Source organism: Anser cygnoides, chromosome 4, assembly GCF_040182565.1.
Source record: "Anser cygnoides isolate HZ-2024a breed goose chromosome 4, Taihu_goose_T2T_genome, whole genome shotgun sequence".
NCBI lineage: Eukaryota > Metazoa > Chordata > Aves > Anseriformes > Anatidae > Anser > Anser cygnoides.
Window position 1 is genome coordinate 442,276 of NC_089876.1, and position 24,053 is coordinate 466,328.

General features: G+C 62.6%; 2 protein-coding genes and 3 non-coding genes across 19 annotated transcripts in view; all 5 read left to right on the top strand.

The window, feature by feature from the left end:
* The window catches only part of DCTN1 (dynactin subunit 1), a 68,903-nt gene extending 49,207 nt beyond the window's left edge, over positions 1-19,696 (top strand). For 11 of the 15 annotated variants that reach the window (XM_066996971.1, XM_066996964.1, XM_066996967.1 and 8 more), the window contains 24 exons: positions 766-963; positions 3,485-3,689; positions 4,843-4,921; positions 5,394-5,553; positions 6,502-6,606; positions 6,919-7,110; positions 7,891-8,007; positions 8,906-9,058; positions 9,624-9,784; positions 10,776-10,944; positions 11,373-11,441; positions 11,958-12,020; positions 12,118-12,267; positions 12,723-12,884; positions 13,209-13,340; positions 13,834-13,962; positions 14,319-14,461; positions 15,065-15,231; positions 16,721-16,735; positions 17,353-17,486; positions 18,308-18,497; positions 19,020-19,096; positions 19,244-19,333; positions 19,427-19,696. In XM_066996971.1, coding sequence (XP_066853072.1) covers positions 766-963; positions 3,485-3,689; positions 4,843-4,921; positions 5,394-5,553; positions 6,502-6,606; positions 6,919-7,110; positions 7,891-8,007; positions 8,906-9,058; positions 9,624-9,784; positions 10,776-10,944; positions 11,373-11,441; positions 11,958-12,020; positions 12,118-12,267; positions 12,723-12,884; positions 13,209-13,340; positions 13,834-13,962; positions 14,319-14,461; positions 15,065-15,231; positions 16,721-16,735; positions 17,353-17,486; positions 18,308-18,497; positions 19,020-19,096; positions 19,244-19,333; positions 19,427-19,564 — 3,198 coding nt within the window. In that variant the 3' untranslated portion in view covers positions 19,565-19,696. The remainder of the gene's footprint in view (positions 1-765; positions 964-3,484; positions 3,690-4,842; positions 4,922-5,393; positions 5,554-6,501; positions 6,607-6,918; positions 7,111-7,890; positions 8,008-8,905; positions 9,059-9,623; positions 9,785-10,775; positions 10,945-11,372; positions 11,442-11,957; positions 12,021-12,117; positions 12,268-12,722; positions 12,885-13,208; positions 13,341-13,833; positions 13,963-14,318; positions 14,462-15,064; positions 15,232-16,720; positions 16,736-17,352; positions 17,487-18,307; positions 18,498-19,019; positions 19,097-19,243; positions 19,334-19,426) is intronic. The other 4 variants (XM_066996965.1, XM_066996973.1, XM_066996975.1 and 1 more) reach the window with 1 other exon arrangement.
* Positions 19,697-19,928: 232 nt separating this feature from the next.
* NOP56 (NOP56 ribonucleoprotein) lies at positions 19,929-24,027 on the top strand. Its single transcript, XM_066996988.1, has 12 exons — positions 19,929-19,997; positions 20,195-20,284; positions 20,450-20,564; positions 20,656-20,817; positions 20,924-21,122; positions 21,351-21,538; positions 21,642-21,793; positions 21,995-22,095; positions 22,436-22,584; positions 22,776-22,897; positions 23,093-23,227; positions 23,451-24,027. The coding sequence occupies exons 1-12, from the start codon at positions 19,995-19,997 to the stop codon at positions 23,631-23,633; spliced, it is 1,599 nt and encodes a 532-aa protein (XP_066853089.1). The 5' UTR covers positions 19,929-19,994; the 3' UTR covers positions 23,634-24,027.
* On the top strand, positions 21,160-21,291 carry LOC125180672 (small nucleolar RNA SNORA51). The gene has a single exon (XR_007159427.1). It is a non-coding gene; the product is annotated as a small nucleolar RNA SNORA51 (small nucleolar RNA).
* On the top strand, positions 22,630-22,700 carry LOC125180671 (small nucleolar RNA SNORD56). The gene has a single exon (XR_007159426.1). It is a non-coding gene; the product is annotated as a small nucleolar RNA SNORD56 (small nucleolar RNA).
* On the top strand, positions 22,935-23,005 carry LOC125180670 (small nucleolar RNA SNORD57). Its single transcript, XR_007159425.2, has one exon. It is a non-coding gene; the product is annotated as a small nucleolar RNA SNORD57 (small nucleolar RNA).
* Positions 24,028-24,053: the final 26 nt, after the last annotated feature.

Genomic DNA, 24,053 nt, shown 5'->3' on the forward strand with positions numbered 1-24,053 from the left:
CAGGCAGCTTTTGGCTTTGGTGCCTCCAGGCAGCAGCACTCCCAGCTTTAGGCCTGTGCCAGGCTTGCCCCTGTAGCCCTCGGTGGCCGAGACCCCCTTTTTTTCAGAGGTCTGCCTCGGTCTGCAGGCTGGACGCCGTGGGAGGGAGAGGGGAGCAGCTCCCACGGAGCACAGCAAGCGTGTGGCATGAGCACGGTTTGTGATGTGCCCCACCGGTGTGTCTGCACGTTTGGGTTACACGCTAATAACTAAAAGCACGGGCTGCTCTGTCTGTAACGCTGCACACGTTGCTGTGGTGGAACCTTTCTGTGAGATCCGCTCTTCATGGAGATGTTTCCTGCGTGCCATAACTCTGCTGCGACCCTAGGGGGAGGAGGAGAGTTACCGCAGGGTGAATGTGGGCGGGTTACTGCCTCGGGTTTTATTTATCTACTTTTGTTAAACGATTCGGGCATCCTTAGTTCCCGGTGAAGTCAGTGGCAAGGTGCTCAGCATCATGTGTGAGCCAGCCTCTGTCAGTGTCAAGGGGAACACTTACCGCGAGTTCTGTGTAGAAATAATCAACAGGTTGAATAGATAACTCCGTAGCTGCAAGTGCGGAGTGATGCGCTCTTCTAAAAGTGCCCCGGTAATGATGCCAAGCTACAGGCGGGTGACTGGGCCAGGTTCTGAGGTTTTGCTCTCAGTGGGCTAAATCAATGTCTTTGGAGGTCTCTCCAAAGAACGTTCCTGTTCCCTCTGGTAATTCTTTGCTTGACTTTGCAGGAGGAGGAAAATTTGCGTTCTCAAGTCAGGGACCTGGAGGAAAAATTGGAGACTCTGAAGATAAAGCGAAATGAAGACAAAGCAAAGCTTAAAGAGCTCGAGAAGTACAAGATCCAGCTGGAGCAGGTGCAGGAATGGAAGAGCAAAATGCAAGAGCAACAGGCTGATCTCCAGAAACGGTTAAAGGAGGCCAAAAAGGTGGGCAGCCCTGGGGAGCCGCGCAGCCACGATGCTGGGGCTGGCATAGGGAGGAGCGATCCCAGGGCTAATTCAATTGCTGAGAATGATTTGTTTGTTTTGGGTGGGAGTTGTGTGTTTTGTTCTGTTTTTTTAATATCCTAGCATTAAACTGTGGACTGTCCTGGCTCTTGGCCTTCTGAATACGTGCAGGGTTGTAAAATGGCCTCTGACCTCACCTATCGCTGTTCTCTCCAACGTAAATATTGATTTAGGTATTGAGCTGCCAGTGCAAATGCCAAGTGCAGTCAGACTACACTGCATGTTTAATTCACCATGTGCGCGTGGGTGCCGACTACATCTGGTGCGTCGTGGCAGTAGTGCACGCAGCTTGTCCTGGAGCTGGAGTCATAGCTTCCTTCTTTACCCACGCTAGCTGTGAGAGCAGACAGCCTTTGGGCGGACCTTGCACAGGCCTGTCAAGGTATCAGATTTTGTGCACCCTGGGAATTGCTTTGCTTTCTGCTGCCTGCCTGACCCATCTGTCAGACAGCTTGAGGCAGGAATGTCTGCGCTATCCACAAATCGATTCCTCTGTCAGTCTTGTGCAGGGTAAGACAAGACAGGGTTAGGGGCGGTTTCCTTTAATAGCTGGGAATGGAGAGTGTGATGGTTGAGGAGCAGGTCGTCCATCTGACCGTGCAGGGTAGGTGTCCCCGTGTGGCAGCAGCTGCCTTTCTCCAGTTTAATCTGCTGCTGCAGCTCTGCCAGAGCTGTGGGAATGGCACCGTTAAGATTCCAAACCCACTGGTAAACTGCTGTTCCCACCTTCGAAGTCTGAAGGAGAAGCCTGGAGATCTTGGAGCTCAGTTCAGAAGCCAGTAGGCTCCAGCAGCTTTAAAAGCATTGCCAGGTGCTGAGGTTTCCGATGCAGCTGCGGCAGCCAGCCCTGTAGGAGCGTGAGCACCGGTAATGGAGCAGGAGCTGCTCATCTCCCCCGATGCCGGCTGTGCAGGCCTAAGCTTCCCTGATGTCCCAGTGCCTGGATGTCTTGACAGATTTCTTGAAACTGCCATGCTGCTTCTAATTTCCTCCATGAAGGAGTTTTTTTTTGCCCTGCACTCTTGTCTTTGACTCTTTGATGTTTGTGAGGAGTCATCTTGTCCTCCTTCTTGCTTGCTCCTGTGTTATGCTGGGGGATTCCCCTCTGAGAGTGGGCCGAGTGTCCTTGCACAGTGCTCGTCGCGTACAGCAGTTCCATCCCAGCGTGGCTGTGTTATAAATACAGCAGTGACACGAGCTTTGCTTCGTTGTGCTGAGTCAATGATCAGTGCAGGTTCTATCTGGGAGCTGGGCTGAAGGAAGTTGGAGTGTCTCAGGAGCTGTTCTTGCACAGCGCTTGGATGGTCCAGTGCTCTGGAGCCTTGTGGGAGCCAAGCACGTCCTGACGGTGTCAGGGAGGGCTTAGGGCTGGGGGGGTTATCAGGGTGTATAAATACCTGGGGGGGATCTCCACCGTTCCTTTCCTTACGTGCTCTGGGTCAGTTCCTCCCTCCAGCAGGCTCCCAGTCCTGTTTGTCTGTTGTAGACTTTCAATTTGTTAAAATTCTTCTCCCTTTAGCTAAAACGCTGAATCTCGAGCTCCTGCTCTGCAGGGTAGCTTGGTGAGAGTCGCTGCCAGTGAAGGCCCCAGGGCTGGGAGCTGAGGGCCCTGGGCGCTGCTCCTTATGGAGAAGCATTTCGCCATCGGGCTCTGCTGCTGCTGTCGTGGTTCAGCAGGGGAAGGTGCTGAGCCGCTGGGATTTGCACTGTGCCCACGAGCCCTGTGCCAGCTCATGCTGGGGTGTGGTGTCCTTACCCCCCCCAGGTGAGGGGTACCTGGATCCCTCCCTTCTTCTGAAGACTTGTCTCCTTCTAACGATAGCTCTAGGCTGCCTTCTCCCAGCTGGCTTTTGTGCTGTCCTCGCCCGAGTTAGGCAATCACGGCTCCCTGCCCAGCCCTGCCTCGGGTGTCACTGGGTGTCCGCCGTTTGGTGATTACTGCTCGCTCTGCTCCCCAGGGACAGGCGATGCGCTCCTCACGCTGCAGCTCGGTGCTGTCGGGCAGTCGGCCGCATGCCAGCGGCGCTGAGAAATGAGCTTTTTCTTCTCTCTGCTCTTTGCGCTGTTTTGTCCCGGTGCCGCCTCCTTTTGTTTCCCCAGCGATCTGTTTGTTTGTGTGGTCCAGTACAAGTGCTGCAGGTCTAGGTCTCTTCTCTCTTCACGCCCCCCTCCCCTCGCCTGCAGAGTGGTTTCTGTGGGGCTGTTCCTGCTGGGCTCTTCTGATGGAGGGAGAGGTTCCTGGGAGAGGGGAGATGGACGCTGGGGGGCACGGGCGATGGGCCTTCTCCTCTCAGCCCCGACACAATTTGTCAGTTGGACTCGTTCCCTTTGGGAGAGCCGTGAGAGTTGTAATCGTCTGAGGCTCGTGGTTTGTGAGAGGGCTCTCATCACCGCCTTGGGCATCCAAGGCATGGTCTCACCTGCGTGTGCTTGGCCACAGGAAGCCAAAGATGCCCTGGAAGCCAAGGAGCGCTACATGGAGGAGATGGCAGACACCGCCGACGCGATTGAAATGGCGACCCTGGACAAGGAGATGGCGGAGGAGCGAGCAGAGTCCCTGCAGCAGGAGGTGGACTCCCTGAAGGAGAAGGTGGAATATCTCACCATGGACCTGGAGATCCTGAAGCACGAGATTGAAGAGAAAGGTGGGAGAGGAGCTGGGAAGGCAGCCCTGGGTGGGCTTGGCTGGGGCGCCCCTCGGCAGGGGAGAGCCGGTGGCTGCCGGGGAGCTGCGGTGGCTCCTCACCGCCGATCGCAGCGGGGCTGAGGCTTGGCCTCTGCGGCTCCTCCCTGGCACCCGCCGCGGCTTTCTGCTGCCGGCCCTGCTCGGCAGGGAGCGACCGCCACGCCTGGGCAGGGCAGGGCAGCAGCTCAGCGTCGTGCTCAGCCGGGCGCCGGCCTCGCTGCAAAGGCAGAGATCGAGCTGCTGCTCTCTGAGCCTGGGGATGAGCATTCTTGTCCTGGGCTTGGGGAGGCTCAGGTTTAATGCCAGAGGCTTAGTTTTAAAACTCGTTACTGTTTCTGGGGACAGCGGATCCCACCCCAAAAGGTGTTGCGAGTAGGACATACTTCATGTGATCGGTAACGTAACTGCTTTTGATGCTCACTGATTTTAGATCCAACTTGCCAGCTTTGCACTGAGCATAGCTTCAAAACCCGTGCACTGCCCTTGATTTGATTCCCCTGTGCCTTTGTAGCTCTTTGTATTCAAGGTGAGCTTTAAAAATTACACACAGCAGGAAACGAGCCAGCCATTATGCATGCACTTACGCATATATAAATACTTGTATTTATACCTGAAATAAATCAAACCCGTAGAAGATCAGGCATGCAGGCAGAGGGGTGTGACAAAGATGGACGTGTTGAGGGAGAGGAAAGAATGTGGAGAGGACAGCAGTAGCCTGCAGGGACACGTGGACGTTGCTGAAGTGAGCGATGTCTTTTTATTTGAGTTTGGTTTCGCTGAATGCTGGGGGCCAGGAGGGTTGAGATGAGAGCTGAGAGCACTCGCTGCACCCGGCGATGTGCAGCTGTGCCATGGCCCAGCGGGGCTGGTACGGTGGTTCTCCCTCTGCACCGACGGCCTCGATGGCATCAGGGGACTCTGTCAGCCTGTGAGCCCGGTGTTAGGCACCAGGCTTGTTTTGCGCAGGTGCAGGAGGAGATGGGTTTCCCCTTGGTGTGACGTAGCTGTCCTCCTCCTGGTGCTCGCGACGTCACGTTTGTGCTGAGGGATCTGGATCTGGTTAGCAGCTGGTGTTTCTGCACAAGCAGAATAATGTTTCCTTTCCACTCCAGGCTCGGATGGAGCAGCATCCAGTTACCAAGTCAAACAGCTGGAAGAGCAAAATGCAAGACTCAAGGAAGCTCTAGTAAGGTAGGAGACCGCTCGTCACCCCAAAAGGCTGGGAGGCTGCTGCTGAAGTTGCTCCCTGTGAGAACCCGTGCCCTCTTGGTCTTTCTTTACTCCCTTGGTTCTTCCCTTCTGTGCTTTAGCCCATCCCATGTGTAGTTATTCCTTCCTCCCTGTCTCATCTGTGCTCTGTTGTTTGTTTCCCATTCTGCCTTCTTTGCTCCCTCCAGCCCCTGTAGCTCTGATTTTTTTTTCGAAGGTGCTGGCTCAGGCACTGGTTGGGCATTACAAGCGTCCTTGGGAAAGCTTTAAAAATTCACCTCTCTGCCCAGCTGGTCCGTGCAGGTCAGCAGGGCTCTTCAGCAGCTCACTGCCAGTGGGCAGCCAGCACAAATGGGGGGGCGATGTCTTGAAGCCCACCAGGAGTGGTGTATTGCAAGGGGACAGCTTCTTGGCCTCTGCTGGGCTTGTGGTGAGTCTGGTCGCTCTCTTGAAGGATGCGGGACTTGTCTGCCTCAGAGAAGCAGGAGCATGTGAAGCTTCAGAAGCAAATGGAGAAGAAGAACACCGAGCTGGAGTCCCTGCGCCAGCAGAGGGAGAAGCTTCAGGAAGAGGTGAAGCAGGCAGAGAAAACGGTCGATGAGCTAAAGGAGCAGGTGAGTCCACTGGCAGAAGGGTGGGTGGGGAGGGGAAGCTCGGGGCTGCATTGGGCACCGGGCAGCTGCTGCCAGGCAGCTTTGGGTCACCTCTTGGCACGCAGCTCTTTCTGTCCATCGCTCCTGGAGAGCCTCGGTGATACTGCTGCAGGGACTTTAACTTCTGGTCTGCACTCACAAGCAAACGCTGTTCCAGCCCTGGAGCTGTGCTGGGCTCTGCTTGGTGCGAGGGTGGCTCCCGAGCGTAGGGCGCAGGCTGGTTGTGCTTCCCAGCAGCGATCTGCTGCTCCCTGAGGTCTGGTCCGTGTAATCTCCCTGCCTGGCCGTCGTCGTGAGGCTTGTTCCTAGCCAGGCTGAGATGTGGGTGCGGGTGTGGGGCCGCCCTGAGGAAGCCCCCGGGGTGGATCTTTGTTCCCTGCAGAGCTGCCTGGGCACTTCTCTGAACTGCTCCCCCAGAGGGGCCTGGCCCCGCGCTACCTGAGTGTTGCCTGGGTTATGTAGACGTGGGCTGCTGGCAGAGGTGATGCCTCAGTGCAAGGACTGCAACACCCGTTCTCTGTTAAGTGTGTGTGTGTGTGTGTAACCGCCTGCCAGGCCCTCGGGAGCTTGGTAAGGCCTGTGTCATGAGTCTAGAGGCCCAGCCCAAAGGTCAGCATCATTTACGCTGACCCAAAGCTGTTTAACATTGTGCCCTGGAGCTGCAGCTAAAGAGCCAGTAACAACTGTAAGAGCCAAGCCTTGCTTTTCATGTGCCCTTCCTGCTGGGGCTACAGGACCGGCTGCTGGCTGTGCTGGTTTGAGGTGTTTGCTGTCCTGGGGGGGGTGTTCTCTGTTACTGGGAGGGGGGCGCACCAGCCATGTCCCGCAGGGCGATCCCACTGTGGTGTAAAGTGACTTCAAACTGCGTTCTCCAGCTGGGTTGTGCTGTGATGCAGTGTGTGCTTCCAGGTGGATGCTGCTTTGGGCGCTGAAGAGATGGTGGAGACCCTGACAGAGAGAAACCTAGACCTGGAGGAGAAGGTCCGGGAGCTGCGTGAGACTGTCGGGGACCTGGTAAGGTGAACTCCTCTGGGACAAGGGGCAGTGCTTGCGCTGCCTTCTTCACACCTGCCGTGCGGAGGGGCTGGCACAAGGGCCGCACAGCCTCTCACTGGGCAGCGAGGCTGCCCGAGGTGCTGGGAGCTGCCTGGCAGCGGTGCCAGAGGGGTCTGGGAGCCTCCACAGGCATTGTGCTCAGTGCCGCTTCCGAGCGCTGTGCCCGTGTGCTGTGCGGGGCATGCCCTTTGCACCCCAGGGCGCCACTCCGCTCTGCTCCGAAAACACCAGGCTGTGGAGTAACTGCGTCCCCTGCTGCCCCCTTGCCAGGAAGCCATGAACGAGATGAATGATGAGCTGCAGGAAAACGCCCGGGAGACAGAGCTGGAGCTACGGGAGCAGCTGGATATGGCAACGGCGCGGGTCCGCGAGGCGGAGAAGCGCGTGGAGGCTGCGCAGGAGACCGTGGCCGACTACCAGCAGACCATCAAAAAGTACAGAGAGCTGACTGCTCACCTCCAGGTAGTGCGTTCAGCGCTGCGGTGGGGCTGGGCTGGGGAGCAGGCGCTGCCAGCCAGGAGTGCTTTCCCTGGCGCCGAGGTCCTTCGGGAGCAGACCTCAGTGACAGGGAGGCAGCACGGGTGGGCGAGAGCGTTCCCAAAGGAGGTGGCCCCTGGGGATGGGATGGTGGGAGCAGGTACTTCTCCTCTCGTGTGGAGGTGGGCAGCACACAGATGGCTGATGGCCTGCAGAGCGGGCTCTGAAGGGAGCTTCCCTGAGCCTGCAGCAGCGCCAGGCTGCACGTGCTTGGCGTGACCTCTGACAGGCCTGGCCCTCTGGCCTCCACCCAGAGGGGGAGTTCGCTGGCAGAGCCCCTGCTGGCGGCTGCTGAAGTCAGCGCTGACCACATGGGCGTTTTGGCCTTGTTCTCTGCTGAGCTGCTTCTGCTCCAGGCTGGGAACTGAGTCCTGGAGAGGCCGGGATAGCGTGGGGTTGTTCCTGCACTGCTCTTGGCTCTCCTCGGCTTTGCTGGCGGTGCAAAGGAGACGGGCGATGAGTCCGTGTGGATTCCTTGGCTGTCGTACAGCTTGGTGTCAACGGAGCGTTTGGACAGTGCTTGTGTTCCTCCTGACGTTCATCCATCACTGTGTGTGTTGCACAATGAGCCCCCAGAGCTCTCCCCGCCCTACCCGAGAAGGGGGCGCGTGGAGGTTGAGCGTGGGTGTGCTGCAGAGGTGTGGGGTTGCAGACCTCTCCCGCAGCGGTTTTCTCTGTCTGACAGCAGCTTCTTTCTGTGCTCAGGATGTGAACCGAGAACTCATGAGTCAGCAAGAAGCATCTGCTGAGAAACAGCAGCAGCCTCCTCCCGAGATGTTTGACTTCAAGATTAAGTTTGCGGAGACAAAAGCCCACGCGAAGGTAGGGGCAGCAGGAGAGCTGTGTGCCAGGCACGCCGACTGGGCGCGGGGCACTTTGCCTGTGCGCCAGGCTCCTGAAGTGTGCGGGTGCTGGGCTCAGGGCAGGTTTCCCCCCCCCACACGAGGTGGGGCTGGCCCTGGGGCAGCTCTTGGGGCTGGGCTGTGGTGCTCCTGCCAGCAGTGGAAACACTGAGGCAGCTGCTGGGATCTGGGGGGAATACGGGGCACGTGATGGGGGGAGCAAGATCCCAGCACGGGGGACACAGGCTGTCGCTGGTGTGAGGGTGGACGCGGGCAGGGAAGGCTTAATGGGGCAGAGCGGTTTGATCAAGAAAAAAACCATCTCTGGTTCTGTGTGGTTTGTGTGCCAGTGGGTTGGCACAGGCCAGTGCAGACTGTCCTGCTCTGCTCCTGGCCGTGCTGCACCCGAAAGGCCCTGAGATATTTTCATTGCCTCTGCTGCCCGGCAGTGGGGCTGGGGGGGGCTGGTGTGATACAAATCAGCTGTCGCCGCTGGGGGACAGCGGGTGCCCTTCTCCCAGCAGAAACGTCAAACTTCTCCAATGCTCACCGCTATGCAAAAAGGGATGTTTTCTTCTCAAAGCGTGCTCAGAGCTGGCAGTGTTAGCATTGTTCTTTATCCCACTGTGAATGCTGGCTGGGAAGGAAGAACGCTTGTGAGCACAGCGGCGTGGTGTACCCTGACTTCTCTGGGGCCAGAGCTCCAGAGCAGCCCCCGGGCACTTCCACAGGGCAGCCAGTCGGCAGTGATAAGGCAGGGAGAGTGGGGGTAGCTGTGTCCCAGGAGCAGGGAGGCTCCGGGTCCCTGCTGCACTGAGCGGGCTGGGACGCGCTGAGCCGGAGAGGGGCCAAGCGGGCTCTTGGGCTGTGTGCTGCAGGCGATCGAGATGGAGCTGCGCCAGATGGAGGTGCAGCAGGCCAACCGGCACGTCTCCCTCCTCACCTCCTTCATGCCAGACAGCTTCCTGCGCCACGGAGGGGACCACGACTGCATCCTGGTGCTGCTGCTCATCCCTCGGCTCATCTGCAAGGTGGGACGGGTGCCACGGTTTCAGCCTGCCCTGGGGGTTAGGCTTCCGCAAGAGCTCGCGTTAATTCTTGCGCTGAAGCTCTGGGCTGGGGTTATCTCCTGGGCTGGGCTGATGGGGCTTGGAGCATCTTCAAACCCACCGGGCCTAACCAGGAGGTGGTGGCTGTGCCACAGCTCTGGGGGAGATTTTCTTTCTGTCCCGCGTAACTTTGGCATTTTGAACATTTACTTGTTTGAGAGCTTTCAAAATTGCCTGGGAGGAGGAGGGAGCAGAAACTGCTGCCTCCAGGCAGTGACAGGTCGGTGTCTGGAGCACTCGTCTGTGATGCCAGTGGCTCAGGTCTGTCAGTGCAGGGTGGGCTGTCAGCCTTGGTGTCTTGCAGCGCTGACCGGACTGGTTGGCTCTCTGCTGTCCCTCTTGTTCTCCCTCTGGACTCAGAAATCTTCCCCAGGAAGCTTGCTTGTCTGGGGGTAGGGGTGCAGGGGGGAGTTCGTCAGGTCCGTGACTAAGTGGGACAGGTCAGAGCGGGCAAAGGGGGATTCTGAAGGTTTGTCCCCCCCAACAGGCCGAGCTGATCAGCAAACAAGCTCAGGAGAAGTTTGATCTGAACGAGAACTGTGCAGAGCGTACCGGCCTCCGGGGCGCCCCGGGAGAGCAGCTGAGCTTTGCTGCAGGGCTGGTGTATTCCCTGAGCCTCCTGCAGGCCACGCTGCACAAATACGAGCAGTGAGTACCCAGCTGCCCCCAGCCCTTGTTCCCACCCACTTCACCCTCTGCAAGCACAGAGCTTGTCTGGAAGCACGGAGCTCCGCAGCCCCGCAGCAGGGCCCGGACCCTGCTGGAGCTGAAGTTTGGGCAGTCAGGCTGGAAAAAAGCTGAGGGGCCCCGTGTCTTGCCCTGCGGTGGGGTGGTCGCTTCTGTTGCATCTCCTTCCTCATTTTCTTCCCAAGAACTGACACATGGGGGACTCAAATCTCTAGCATGCATTGCTCATTCTTCAGCTGCGTCTGCGTGTCTTTAGGTCAGGATTAGCCTTGGTGCATTGATTTTTATTTTCCATCTCTCCTACATCACAGTCTTCTTGCTGAGCTTAATTGTGTCTGGGATTCACTCTGGGCTTCAGGCTCCCAGCCCCGTCTGTCCCCCCGCAGCCCAGTCCGCCCTTCCGCAGGTGCCCCGTGCTCAGTTCCACGGGAGAGCTTTCCCAGAGCGTCACTGAACCCTTGGTGAACGTGCTCCAAGGCCTGGCCGTACATAGCTGCAGCATGGAGGCTTTCCTTGGGGGCTGGCTCTTGCCTTCGGGGACCAAAACGGCTGTGGCGAGGCACAGCTTCCACCTTGAGGTGTGCCTGGATTTGCTCCCAGGAAGGCGGCTCACGTTGAAGTAGAGGGCTGAAAGATCCCGTAGCTCCTGCGCCAGCGTGACTGCTGAACCCCTTCCATTGCTGGGTGGCAGATCTTCTCGTGTCTCCTTAGAGACTGGACTGCTCTGCTCTGGGGCTCCCTTTCCCTACAGCTCCCCGGCAGTCCGTCTCATGCCCTGGTTTTCTACGGATGTTTTGTCCTCCCACAGCCTCTCCCTAGCTCCCGTGCTGGTCCGCCTGCTGGCTGAGGCTGGCACCTCGAGTGCTCCGGGGTCGGCACCCAGAAGCACAGCCCCTGTCGGTGCCGTGCGCCTGTCCCGGAGCGGCTGACTGTGCCTGTGTTCCCTTCCCAGGGCGCTGAACAAGTGCAGCGTTGAGGTGTATAAGAAGGTGGGGATGCTGTACCCCGAGATGAGCGTCCACGAGCGCTCCCTGGACTTCCTGATCGAGCTGCTGCACAAGGACCAACTGGACGAGACGGTCAACGTGGAGCCGCTGACCAAAGCCATCAAGTACTATCAGGTACCTGTCTGTGGCGCGGGGTAAGCTGCAAATCAGCCCGCGGGCAGCGGTTCCCTTTGGGTGTTTTTTACCTTCAGAGCGTGCAGGACGTGAGCCTGTGTCACTGCCACCTGGGGGCTGTGTCCTCTGTCCCCGGGAGGATGCAGGCAGGAGGGACGTGGTTCCCCTGTCCCAGGCTCCTGCAGCTCTGCGGGCGGGTCAGGGTCGCTGACCCTTTTGGGCTAAAGGCTGTCGGCTCGGTCGGGGGGCAGGGTGTTGGCAGGGGATCTGGCGGGGGTCACTGCAGGAGGTTTCGCTTCAGTTGAAAGTTAGGCCAAAACCTCGGTGTTTGTTCCTGTTACGTATTTCCTCATTTGGTTTATTTGCTTGCGTGTGTGGAAACTTTGGAGGGGTGATGATCTCTGCTGTGCTGATCTGTTTTCACCTAGCACCTGTACAGCATCCACCTGGCCGACCAGGCTGAGGACTGCACGATGCAGCTGGCTGACCACATCAAGGTGAGGTGGTGCCAAATAACCTGAGTGTCCTTGTCGCTTCTTGTCTGCCTCTGCCCCCCCGATCCCTTGAGATCGTTCTGTGAGTTGAGGTGCCCCTCTGCCCCCGCCTCCCCTCGCAGGCACTGTGGGGCAGCACAGCCACGCTGCAGGTTCCCAGCTCGGGGAAAGGGGAGGGCAACCCGGGCCCCTTGCCCTGCAGACGTTGCCGGGAGAGAAGAGCAGCGAGGAGGGTGCAGGGAGCCCCGTGTCTGGGAGGGAACGTCGTGCTTCCCGAGCCGTTGTACTCCCTGGGCTTCAGAGGGGAGCACAGGTGTCTTGTGCCCCACAGAGTAAAGCAAAAATTGATTCAGTGCCTCAAACTTCTCTTCTCCCGGAACACCTGGAGCCCTGGCAGCGTGGCATATAGAGGGCCTGTCCTGAGACACCCGAGACCAAAGCCCCAGCTTGTCCTAGGGCAGCTGCCCTGCCTGGTCTCCGTTGCCATGAGCTCACGGTGCCTGTGCTTGTGCTCCGCAGTTCACCCAGAGTGCCTTGGACTGCATGGGCGTGGAGGTGTGCAGGCTGCGAGCCTTCCTGCAGGTAGGAGTGCCCGGCGCTGGCTCTGCTGGGTGGTGCTGGGTTCCCCCACGGATGGGCCCTCGGTCAGTTTTCCTGAGGTCCTTTCACTGCACCCCAGGCTGGGCAGGAGGCGTCCGACCTCGCCATCCTCCTCAAGGACCTGGAGACCTCGTGCAGCGACATCCGCCAGTTCTGCAAGAAGATCAGGCGCCGCATGCCGGGGACAGACGCCCCGGGGATCCCCGCGGCGCTGGGCTTTGGGCAGCAGGTGAGCTGGGCAGCAGGCAGGGAGCCCGAGCGCTGCTCCCTGTGGGGCCACGGCCACGTGCTGGGAGCTGCGGGCTGGGCTGGGCTGGCACCAAGAGCATTCAGCTCGCTGCTCTCCTCCTTGCCGGCTCCGCGGAGGGAGCATGCTGGCAGGCCGTGCCCTGCATGAGCCAAGCAGCAGCACGGGGACGGAGTATCTCTGGGCTTTACGTTCTAGTCAGGGTGGAGATGTGGCCTTTGTAAGCTACTCTTCTCTGCTGGCCTTGAGCTTCTTTCTGTCTTTCCTGGTGTTTTCCATCTTCCTCGCGATCCTTCAGAAGCGTGTTTAATGCCAGACCTGTTGAACTAGAGGGAGGGAAGCGTTGCGCAGCCAGGAGCCGCAGTGTCTGGAAGAGAGCTGGAGGGCAGCCCCTCTGCTTCTGCCCTCCCTGACCACCCCGCTTTGCCCGGCTCCAGGTGTCGGACACGCTGCTGGACTGCCGCAAGCACCTGACCTGGGTGGTGGCCGTGCTGCAGGAGGTGGCCGCGGCCGGGGCGCAGATGATCGCCCCTCTGGCGGAGAACGAGGGGCTGCTGGCGGTGAAGCTGGAGGACCTGGCCTTCAAGGCGAGCGAGCAGGTGGGAAGCCCCCTCCTCGGCTGCCCCTTGTTCCCTGCTGCAGCGGGGAGAGGCTGGCGCACATCCCCGAGGGCTGCGGACCTGCCCGTGAGCACCGTGGGCCTGGGAGGGCCTCGGGGAGCCTGGCAGTGAACTCCTGGAAGGTGGCCGGGGAATGCCGAAATGCAGAGCGCTCTGGTCCCTGCTCTGTGCTCTCCTTCCCCACGGCTGGCCTCGTGCTGCAGCCGCACCAAGGGGCACCTTGTGGGGAGCCGGGAGGGGGCTGCAGCGCTGGCTGCGAGCTCGGCTGAGGGGCACCTGCAGCTTCCTTCCTGTCCTGTGCAGATCTACGGCACCCAGGGCATCAACCCCTACGAGTGCCTGCGGCAGTCCTGCAGCATCCTCATCGCAACCATGAACAAGATGGCCACGGCTATGCAGGAGGGAGAGTACGATGCTGACAGGCCACAGACCAAGGTGGGCTTCGTCTGCGGCAGGAGCTTCAGGCATTTGAGCATTTGAGCTGCTCTGATTCCCCACAACTCGGGATCCTGCTGAGGGAGACAAGACCTTTGCGAGGTCTTGGTGCCTCCGAGGTTTCCCCAGGGGCCGACACTGGTGGTGGTGAAGGCACAGGGAATGGTGACCCTCAGGAGAACAAATCCTGAGGTGCAATGCCCCAAGGGTGGTGGTACGAGGACATGGTGCTGAGCACACGGAGCAAGCTGCTGATGTGCTCAGCACGTGGCGCTTGCCCTGGCAGTGCTCTGGGGTACTCTGCTGCTGGTCCCCTGGCAAGAGAAGTCTTCTGGGTGCAAGGGGGGCAGAGACCTGGGGATGGGTGGCAGAGGCCTGCAGGTACAGGGAGGCCAAGAACAGTCCCCCACTTGTCATGTGGTCCATTTGCAATTACCGCAATTCTTCTTAAAATACCGCTATTTGTATCTTGTTCCTCTGGTCTGTGTCGCAGCCCACCCCACCTGCTGACCTGCGGGCCGCGGCTCTTCGGGCAGAGATCACTGATGCTGAGGGGCTGGGGCTTAAGCTGGAGGACAGGGAGACAGTCATCAAGGAGCTGAAAAAGTCCCTCAAGATCAAGGTGAGCCGTTCCTCATTTATCTCTGCCGGCTCTGGGGAGCTGCAGTGCTGCTGCAGCGCTCACGTCCGTGCTCCAGGCGGCGTGTTGCCCCTGGTGCTGGCTGTCTGCAGTCCCGGTCAGATCTCCTGGAAGCACTGTCCCTGTTACCAGGGAGGTGCTGCCTGCTGTGTGACCGCAGCCTGGGGCCTCCCTGCCAGGGACTGCCCCGGCCTTCCCCCAGTGTTCTGGGCGCCGGGCACAGGCACGGCGTGGGCAGGACTGGTGGATTCTGGGCAGGCTCCCCCCAGGCACCACAAGGAGCTCTTTTAGCACGTGCCACCCCCAGGGCCTGAGCCCTCTGATTTCTGCTGCTCCAGGGCGAGGAGCTCAGCGAAGCCAACGTGCGCCTCAGCCTCCTGGAGAAGAAGCTGGACAGTGCGTCCAAGGATGCAGATGACCGCGTGGAAAAGATACAGACAAAGCTGGATGAGACCCAGACGCTGCTCAAGAAGAAGGAGAAGTAAGTGTGAGGTGGGGTTTGTGGGGCTGGGGCTGGCTGCTGGAGGTCTCTGATGGGGACTGCACAACTGCATACCTCGGGCTGGCCGGGAGCGTTTGTGCGTTAGTGCAGGGTGATACTGGGGGGGGATGCGCAGGGGAACCGGTGCATTCGTGGTGCACAGCAGAGCTCAGGCTGGGAGAGGGATCCTGGGAAAGGCCTTGTTCAAATACCCTTTGTGGACAAGGCCGTTGTCCTGCCGTGTTCTTACTGCCATCGCTGTGCTCCAAGGATCTCTTGCACACGCGGTCTGTTTGCAGAGCAATCCTGCCTTCAGGTGGGGAGGTGCAGCCTGCGCAGGGGTCTGTCCTGCGGGATAAAGGCCGGGCAAACAGCTAAGGGGAAGCTGGGTTCAATATGGGCACACGCTTCCTTTGGGTGATACGTTGCAGCCTGCAGTACCGACTGGTGGGGCTCCAGCTCCCGAGTCAGCAGGCTTGTGCTTGAAACAGCAGCAGCCAGACCCGTGACAGAGCTGGGAGCGCTCCTGTCTTGCTCTGCCCGCCTCTTTCCCCCTCGGGAGCACCTCTGATTAGACCTGTGGCTGTGTGTGCTCTTCCCCAGGGAGTTTGAAGAGACCATGGATGCTCTTCAGGCAGACATTGACCAGCTGGAGTCAGAGAAGGTGGAGCTGAAGCAGCGCCTGAACAACCAGTCAAAGCGAACCATCGAGGGCCTGCGCGGGGCTCCTGCCTCCGGGGTTGCCTCCATCGTGTCTGGCATTGCCGGAGGTGTGTGACCATCGAACGCTTCTGCAGCCGCCGTGGGGTGGTGGCAGGCCGCAGAGGGGCAGGATGCAGAGGGCAGGAGCTGTGCAAGGGAATGCCCCCTGCACTGGGAGCAATGCAGCTCTGCTGCCCAGCCTGTCCTCGGGGAGCCACAGCCCTGGTGCTGCTGGCCGGGGACAGGACAGGAGGGGTTTGGGCTCTCGTGGTGATGGCAGTGCCCAGCCGCTCTGTGCGTGGTCAGGCAGAGCAGCGAGGGCACCTTTGTGGAGCCGGCTGGGCCCGTCCTCCCCGCAGGGTGCTCCAGGGGAGCTGCAGGGCTCCGTGCCCTCCCTGCTGCATGCAGCGCCCACCTCTGTGCTGCAGCTCCCCAGGGTGTGGGTGGGCTCTGCTGTTCGCCTGGCTCGGTGAATGAGAGCCAATTTCCCCTGAAGCCCACAGCAAGGGGTGGGTGATGGTGAAGGACGGGCGATGGCTAAGGTTGCGCTTCCTCGTGCTGCCTAGCAGAGGTGTTAGCGCCTTCTGGGTCACTCTGTGCGGAGAACACCCTATGAAAACTGCCGGGAGGCGAGTACAGAGGCAAAGCAGGGCTGTGGGGTGGCAGAGCTGTGCTGGCGTCTTTGCCAGGAGCTCTGGCCGTCGGGCAGTGCACGGCCTGCTGAACTGGGAGCTCAGGTGTCCTTTGGGCCTGTGCCCAGGGAGGCTGGAGAGCAGCCTGTCCCTGCAGCCCCGGCGGGGCAATGCTCTGCCGGGTCCGTGTGCTGGCCCTCGCGGCCCGACCGGGGCTGGGTGTGAGCCCTGCACAAGGAGGGCAGGGCAGGTCTCAGGCTTGCTCTGGCTGCACCACGAGTGCTGTCAGTTTGCCAAGAGGCAGAGGTCACCCCGCTTTGCAATACTCCTGCCCCCAGAACGCCCCGTGAGGATGCACTGCAGATCCTGGGTGCAGCAGCTCCTGCTTCCCGTGGAGCTGCAGCTTCTCCCTGAGTCGCTGCGGCCACAAGCTCTGGCTCTCTGGGCACCCTGAAGGTGCCACCGGCGTGGTCTGGGTCCTGAGCAGCGTACGCAGTGCTGAGCACTGTGCCAGCACCAGCCTGCACACGAGCGCTGCGTTTTGCCGGGGACGTGCAAAGCCTGAGGGGCCTCGGTGGAGCTGCTCCTCTGCCCCTGAACTGGGAGGCTCTGGCTGAGCGTCTCGGGGCAGGTCAGGGTGGATCCGCACCTCTTCAGACCCCGGGCAAGGGGCAGCAGCTGTGGGCCCACGCGTGTCCCACTCGGATGGCTCACAGCCTGCGGTCCTGGCCGGATCCTGCGGCAGCGGCACAGAGTCCCGCTGTGCCGGCCGGGGTCACCGCTCCCCGAGCGAGGGGATGGGGCTGGCACGGCACCCAGCCGTGGGGGACCAGAGCCCCTCTGGGCATAGCTCCTTTCAAACTTCATCCTTGGCTTAATTCTGCTTCTTCTCATCTTTCCTCTGCCTCCTCTCCTTGTACCGCAGAGGAACAGCAGAGAGGTACAGTACTGCACCCCAGCATGCGAGTGCTCCCCAGCCCCAGCCGTGCATGCAGGGAGGGACTGCAGGGAGGTGTCCCACGGGCACCCAAGCATGGCCCAGGGCAAGGTCTGGCCAGGGCGGCGGGGGGAAGGAGGGCAGCTCCTGCGCCAGGACGCTCGGGTGCCACGCGGGCTGTGGGGCAGGGGAGCGGGCAGCTGGTGTGCTGAGAGCACAGGAGGAGCGGGGAGCGTGAAGCTGCTGCGGGGGCAGGCTGCTGTGAGCCCAGCACTGGAGAGAGGGGCCCTGGAGTGGCCGGAGTCCAGGGGGAGCCCCGTGTCTTTGGGCAGTGGGTGACGGGTGCCCGGTGCCAGGGCTGCTGAGGAGCGTGGGTGCGTGATGCTGCCCGGCCGTGCTGGTTTTTGGCCTTTTCCTTCTGAGCAAGGTGTGCAGTGCTGCATGTTCGCGATGGCTCGCGGGGCACCTGGGCGTGCACCAGCAAACCGTGCCGCTGCTCACCCGGTGCTGCAGACGCGTGTCCTGGTGCCCAGCCCGGTCTGCATGCCTGGCACCCGCTGCAGCTCCCTGGGCCGGGGCGTGGGGGCTGCTGACACCGCTGCTGTTTGTGCCTGCCGCAGGTGTGGGCGCCGGCCCGGCGGCGGGAGGCGGCTCGGGGCCAGTGCAGGTGAAGGACTCGCCTCTTCTACTCCAGCAAATCGAAGCCCTGCAGCTCTCCATCAAGCACCTCAAGAACGAGAACAACCGGCTCAAGGTGAGGTGGGGGCAGCGCCTCGTCCTGCGGCGCAGAGCCCGGCCGGGGGCGGGAGGGAGGACGGGGCTGGCGTGGCCTCGGGGAGCGGGGTGCTGCCGTGCCGGGCACCTGGCTGCAGGCGATGTGCTCCCTCCTGCGCCACCGAGCATCTGCCCTGCATGTGGTGGGTTCCCTTGGGGAAGAAGGAGCTGCTGTACGGAGGGGAGCTCAGCCAGGACGCGAGGGTGCAGGGCTGGCAGCGCCCGGTGCTGGTGTGTCCCTGCCCGGCTCAGCCCCACCACAGCGGGGTCAGGGCGCTGGCTGATGGAGACTGATCAAGTCGTTGATTGATTAATGATTGCACTATGAGGAAATTGGCAAAGCAGCAAATAATCTAATTAGCAAAATAACGTTCCACTGGTATTAGTTCATAGACACATAATTATGCAGATTATTATGCATAACTATGAAGACGTTAATTGTAGCTCTTAAATCTGATGAGTCACGTCCGTGGCCGCTGCCGAGTTACCGTTGAGTTTCCGTGCTGTGAGTACCGCGGTGCCGATCTGTTCCCCTGCCCTGAGGCTTACGGACGCTCAGCGGAGGGGCAGTGGCGAGGCGTGCAGGGGCTCCCCTCCAGTGTCCCGGTGTGTTTGGACATCGCCACTGCCACAGGCACCTGGGCTCCCACCCTTGGAAGGTCCACCCGCTGCTGCCTGCTGCTCTGACTATAATTTTATGTCTTTTGTTTTGCCCCCCTTTTCATTGTCTTTACACCTTGTTTTCTCTGCTTTATTCCTCCCAAATAACTTCTCCTGACCACCTTTACCCGGTGGTTCTAGGGAGCCCAGATGAAGATGGAGCTGGCCAGCTTGAAACCTCTGCATGTAGCTAAGGTCTCTGTTGCCAAGAACAAGCACGGAGAAGATCTGGCTACGGTCAGTCTCTATCGCAAGACAAGCCAGCTGCTGGAAACCCTCTACCAGATGAGCACCAACACCAAGGTGGTGGACATGAAGCAGACAAAGTCAGGTAGGTGCTGCGCAACCCCCCCGGGGCTGAGGCAGCTGGGAGCACCACGCAGAGGTCCTCTGTGCCGCGGGGGGACCGTTGGGGGACCGGCACCTCCCGGCCATCCAGCTGGCATCCAGCAGCAGGGTCTGTGTGCCGCAGGGCACGGCTCCAGCCTGTCCCCGTATCCCTGGGAGGGAGGAATGCGGGCTGTGCTGCTTCTGCTGGCCGGGCTTCCCCTGTGCAGCTCTCTTGGCCCAGAGCCGTGGCCCTCCTGTCCCACCAGGTGCCTGGGGACAGCATGGCACCAGCCTGGCGGGCAGGAGGCTGAAGCCGTTTCCCTGTGTCAGGGTGGCTCAGCCTCTTCCCCAGGGTGCTGTGGGCTGAGCCTGGAGCCTCTCATCCCCCCAAACCTCCTCTGGTAGCAAAGAACTGGGGCTGCCTGAGCCGGTGCTCCACAGCGTGGGTCTGTGCCCGCGCACTGTGCTCAGGGCTGGGCGAGATGGGCCCTGCTGGGCTGTTCCTCACGCCCTGCCTTCGCAGGAAGGAGCGCAGCAACACGCCTGCTGGAGCAGACGGCCCGCCTGTGGTCCCTGAAGACCACCATCGACACGCTGCAGGTGAGGCGGGCCCGGGGGGGTGTTGGGGCGAGGGGTCAGAGGGGGGCTGCCGGGCACAGCCCTCCCCTGCCCCCCGGGGCCAGGTGAGGCCCCTCCAGCCCCCCGTGGGCTCGCGGTGCCGCGGTGTGACGGGGCCGTGCCCCCCAGGCCGACACGCTGCGGGAGGTGGTGCAGCAGCGCCCGGGTGCCAGCGTCCCCACGGCCTTCGGCGTCTTCCCGTCCTCCTCCTTCCTCAAGGTGAGCGGGGGCCGGGCGGGGCGGGGGGGCTGATGGGTGATGGTCACCGACCACCGATCAATAACCACCCCCCTGACGGCTGCCGTCCCGCAGGCACAGCGGGAGCAGGAGCAGGGTGCCGCCACCTTCGGGCGCGTGTCGGTGCCGTGCGCGGCCGGGCAGGGCCACACGGAGCGGGTGCTGCTCACCCCGGAGCTGCTGCAGCGCCTGCAGGGACACTTCGTCTGCTGAGACACCGGGACGCCCCCGGACCGGACGCCCCCGGACCGGACGGCCCCGGACCGGCCCCGGCCCCGCCGGCCCCCCCGCCCCGCACCCCGCCCCCTCCCCCGCCTCCCCCCAATAAAGCTCTCCAGCCCCGCGCACCGCGCCTTTATTTACGGGGCGGGGTCACGGAGCGCCGCGGCGGCTGCTATTGGCTGTGGGCGGCGAGGGGCGGGCAGCAGCCGCGCTACCCGGCCCCGATTGGTGGGGGGGCAGAGGTGGGCGGGGCCGCCTCGTTCTCCCGATGATTGGCCGAGGCGGTTCGCGCCGATGGGGGGGGGGGGGGGGGGGGGGGGGGAGCAGGCGCGGCCGCCCATTGGCCGCGGGCGGGGAGGGGCGGGCTTCCGGCGCGGCGCGGCCAGTTCCGGGCGGCGGCGGCGGCGGCAGCAGCGGCGGGATGGTGAGCGGGGGGTGCCGCGCCGCATCCGCCCGCATCGGGCCGGGCCCGGGCCCAGGGGGGGCGGGGGCGGCCCCGAGGGGCGCTGCGGGGCCGGGCCGGGCCGGGCCGGGGCCTCCTGCGGGGCGGGGGGCGGGGAGGGCACCGAGCGGGGCCTGCGGCCGGCCCGGCCCGGCCCGCGTGTGACCGGCGGCCCGCAGGTGCTGCTGCACGTGCTGTTCGAGCATGCGGCCGGGTACGCGCTGTTCGCCGTGCGCGAGGTGGAGGAGATCAGCCTGCTGCTGCCGCAGGTACGGGGTTGGGACGGGGGGGGGAACCGGGGGCACGGGACCGCCGCGCGCCCCTCCCGGGAGCTGCGGGACCCGCCGAGCCGGGGCCGCCCGCCCGGGGCCGTTCCGCGCCCGCCCCGAGCCGCCACGTGCCGGGCCGGGCCCTCACCTTGGCGCCGCCGGCAGGTGGAGGAGAGCGTCCTCACCATCGGCAAGTTCCACAACGTGGTGAAGCTGGTCGCCTTCGCGCCCTTCAAGTCGGCGCAGAGCGCGCTGGAGAACATCAACGCCATCTCCGAGGGTGAGCTGGGGGCGCACGGGGGGACGGGGGGGTCCGACACGGCACGGCACGGCCCGGCCCGGCCCCGCTGAGTCGCCCCCTCCCCCCGCAGGGATCCTGCACGAGGATCTCCGTCTGCTGCTGGAGACCTCGATGCCTGCCAAGAAGAAGAAGGCGCTGCTGGGAGTCGCCGACGCCAAGATCGGGGCCGCCATCCTGGAGGAGCTGGGCTACCAGTGCCAGACCGGGGGGGTCGTGGCCGAGATCCTGCGGGGTGAGCAGACAGGGGCAGGGGGATCTCCCGGCCGGGGGCGGGGGGGGCAGCCCGGGGGTGCTCAGCCGCACGTCCCGCTGGGGTGATGACGGAGCTCTCCGTGCAGGGATCCGCCTGCACTTCCATGCGCTGGTGAAGGGCCTCACCGCCCAGTCGGCCTCCAAGGCGCAGCTGGGCCTCGGCCACAGCTACTCCCGGGCCAAGGTGAAGTTCAACGTGAACCGCGTGGACAACATGATCATCCAGTCCATCAGCCTCCTGGACCAGCTGGACAAGGACATCAACACCTTCTCCATGCGCGTTCGGTGAGGGGGGTCCCCGGGCGGGAGGAGCGGCACGGGTCTCCTCCCCACGCTTACCACAGGCAGCTCGTGCTCCGGCTGCCTGTACAGAACGGGGAGGGAGAGCACGGCCCCGAGTGCACCCCGGCCGGGGAGACCGTGCCCCGGCTGGATTGTGAGCGGGGACACACGCGGGGCTGGCGGGTGGGGGTGTGCGTGGGGCCGGGCTCTGCCCTGACGCTGTTCCTGCAGGGAGTGGTACGGGTACCACTTCCCCGAGCTGATCAAGATCGTCTCCGAGAACTACACCTACTGCCGGCTGGCCAAGTTCATCGGGAACCGCAAGGAGCTGAGCGAGGAGAGCCTGGAGGGGCTGGAGGAGATCGTCATGGACAGCGCCAAGGCTCAGGCCATTCTGGAAGCTTCCCGCTCGTCCATGGGTAGGTGGGGACGGGCAGCGGTGGCTCCGTTGGAGCTCTGAGCTGAGCTGAGTGGGGTCGCTGCACGGTTGGTGTGCTCAGCCCTAGTGCTCGTCTTGCCCAGGCATGGACATCTCTCCCATCGACCTCATCAACATCGAGAGCTTCTCCAGCCGCGTGATCTCGCTGTCCGAGTACCGCAAGGGCCTGCAGGAGTACCTGCGCTCCAAGATGAGCCAGGTGGCTCCCAGCCTCTCGGCTCTCATCGGGGAGGTGGTGAGTGCGAGTGTGTGCCCCTGGCTCCCCCCGGCCGCGGAGATGATGTCTGAGTTAATCTGTCAATCCACTGAGCCGTGCTGCTGACACTTCTCATTGCTGATCCCGGCCCGGGGGCTGCATGCTGCCCCGCCCTGCCCCGTCCTGCTGGCGTGGGGCTGCGGGACAGGGGCAGCCGTGACCCCCAACTGTTCCTCGCAGGTGGGCGCCCGCCTCATCTCGCACGCCGGCAGCCTGACGAACCTGGCCAAGTACCCGGCCTCAACGGTGCAGATCCTGGGGGCCGAGAAAGCCCTCTTCAGGTACCGCTGCAGGGTGGTTGCGGTGATGGCAGGCCCCTGGGCCGCTGGGTGCGACGCGCCGGGCCCCTGCTGCCTCGGCCGCGTGTGATCAGCCAGCCCCAGCCCCTGAGCGACCACCACGGCTCTGCGTCTCATCCGGCGGGGCGTGCCGGGTGCCCCGGGCGGCTCTGCCCAGGGCTTACCCTGGAGGTTAGCGGTGCGGCGGGCTGGGAGCTGGGAGGCAGCCCCCGGGTCCCGCCTCGCTGCCTGCGAGCCAGCGCCGGGGCTGGGGGAGGAGCAGCGGCTCCGCCTGGGGCCCCCTCGGCCCTGGGCTCTGCCCTGACGGCTCCCCTGGTTCCAGGGCTCTGAAGACGCGGGGGAACACCCCCAAGTACGGGCTCATCTTCCACTCCACCTTCATCGGGCGAGCAGCCGCCAAGAACAAGGGGCGCATCTCCCGCTACCTGGCCAACAAGTGCACCATCGCCTCCCGCATCGACTGCTTCTCAGGTGCCTGGGGGGCGGGCGGCCGCGGTCCTTGGCGCCCCGCAGCCTCTGCCGTGATGGCGATATTTTTCGTCAACAGCATTTCACTGGGTGAATGGTGACGCCTGTGGTCTGAGCAGAGCGCTGCGGCTGGGGGAGGCGGGCGCGGAATGGGGCAGGGGGAGGGGTGCTGAGCCCCTGTCCTGTCCCTGCAGAGGTCCCCACCAGCGTCTTTGGGGACAAGCTGCGGGAGCAGGTGGAGGAGCGGCTCGCCTTCTACGAGACCGGGGAGCCGCCCCGCAAGAACCTGGAGGTCATGAAGGAGGCCATGGTGGAGGTGAGGCCGTTTGGGGTGGCTGGGCAGGGCCCCGTGTCGGACGTGATGTCAACCTGCCAGCCTGACCCGCCGTGGAGGCAAAAAAAACTGATTTAATGAGGCTGATCCGACGGGTGCCGTGGGGAGGGGCTGGGACCAAGTCGCGTGCTGGGAGCCGGTCCCCCCGCTGATGCGCTCGCTCTGCTCCCCTGGCAGGCGAATGAGGTGGTGGCTGAGGTCAAGAGGAAGCAGGAGAAGAAGGAGAAAAAGAAGAAGAAGCGGGAGAAGCGGCGGCTGGAGGCTCTGGCCGCAGCTGCAGAGGAGATGGAGAACTCGGTGCTGGAGGCAGAGGTGAGGGCAGGGGCACCGGGCGGGTGCCTGGCAGGAGGGGGCTGTGGTGACCCTGCTGTGCGGGGGCCGGCTGTTCCTTGCCCTGCAGGGTTTGTGGGGGCGTTAAGCCCCCCAAAACACAGCCCAGGCCCCACAGGTGAGGGAAGCAGCCTGCGTGGACCTGGCATTCGTCTCCTCCCAGGGCTGGGCACAGGCCATTTATTTACACTGGGTTTCCCTTCAGGAAAACGACATAGAGCCCATTAAAAAGAAAAAGAAGAAGAAGGAGCAGGAGCCCCTCTCAGAGCCCGAGGAGAACGGGCTGGAGGAAGATGCCTTGCCCAAGAAGAAAAGGAAACAGACGGGAGAGGCTGCCCAGCTGGAGAAGAAGAAGAAGAAGGCGGCCAAGGACTTGGAGGAGGACTAGGGGAGCAGGAGCTGGAGCAGGGCCGTGCTCCAGCAGCGCAGACTCTTGGCCTGGCAGGAGCTCAGCTCGGCACGGCCGCGGCCCCTTGCCTGCCGTCCCGGGGTTCCCGGCAGCTGCATGCCCCAGAATGTAACTCGGCGGGGCGGCCGCATTAAAGGCAGTTTGGCACCTCGGGGTCTGGGTGCGTCCATGGGCCAGGCCCAGGTGCCAGCAGCCTCCACGGCAGCACGTGGAGGCCTGAGCCTCGCTGTGCCTTACGCAGCGTTGCCTCCTCGAGCCCGTTTTGGGCTGGCTCTGGCTGCGTGCTGCCTGTCCCAGCACCCACAGCGTGCGCAGCAGGGGCAGGAAGTTGCTCGGTGTGACTGAACCTCAATAAAGGGCTGAGGGTGCCGTCGGTCGCCTCTGTCTGTTGTTCTGCTG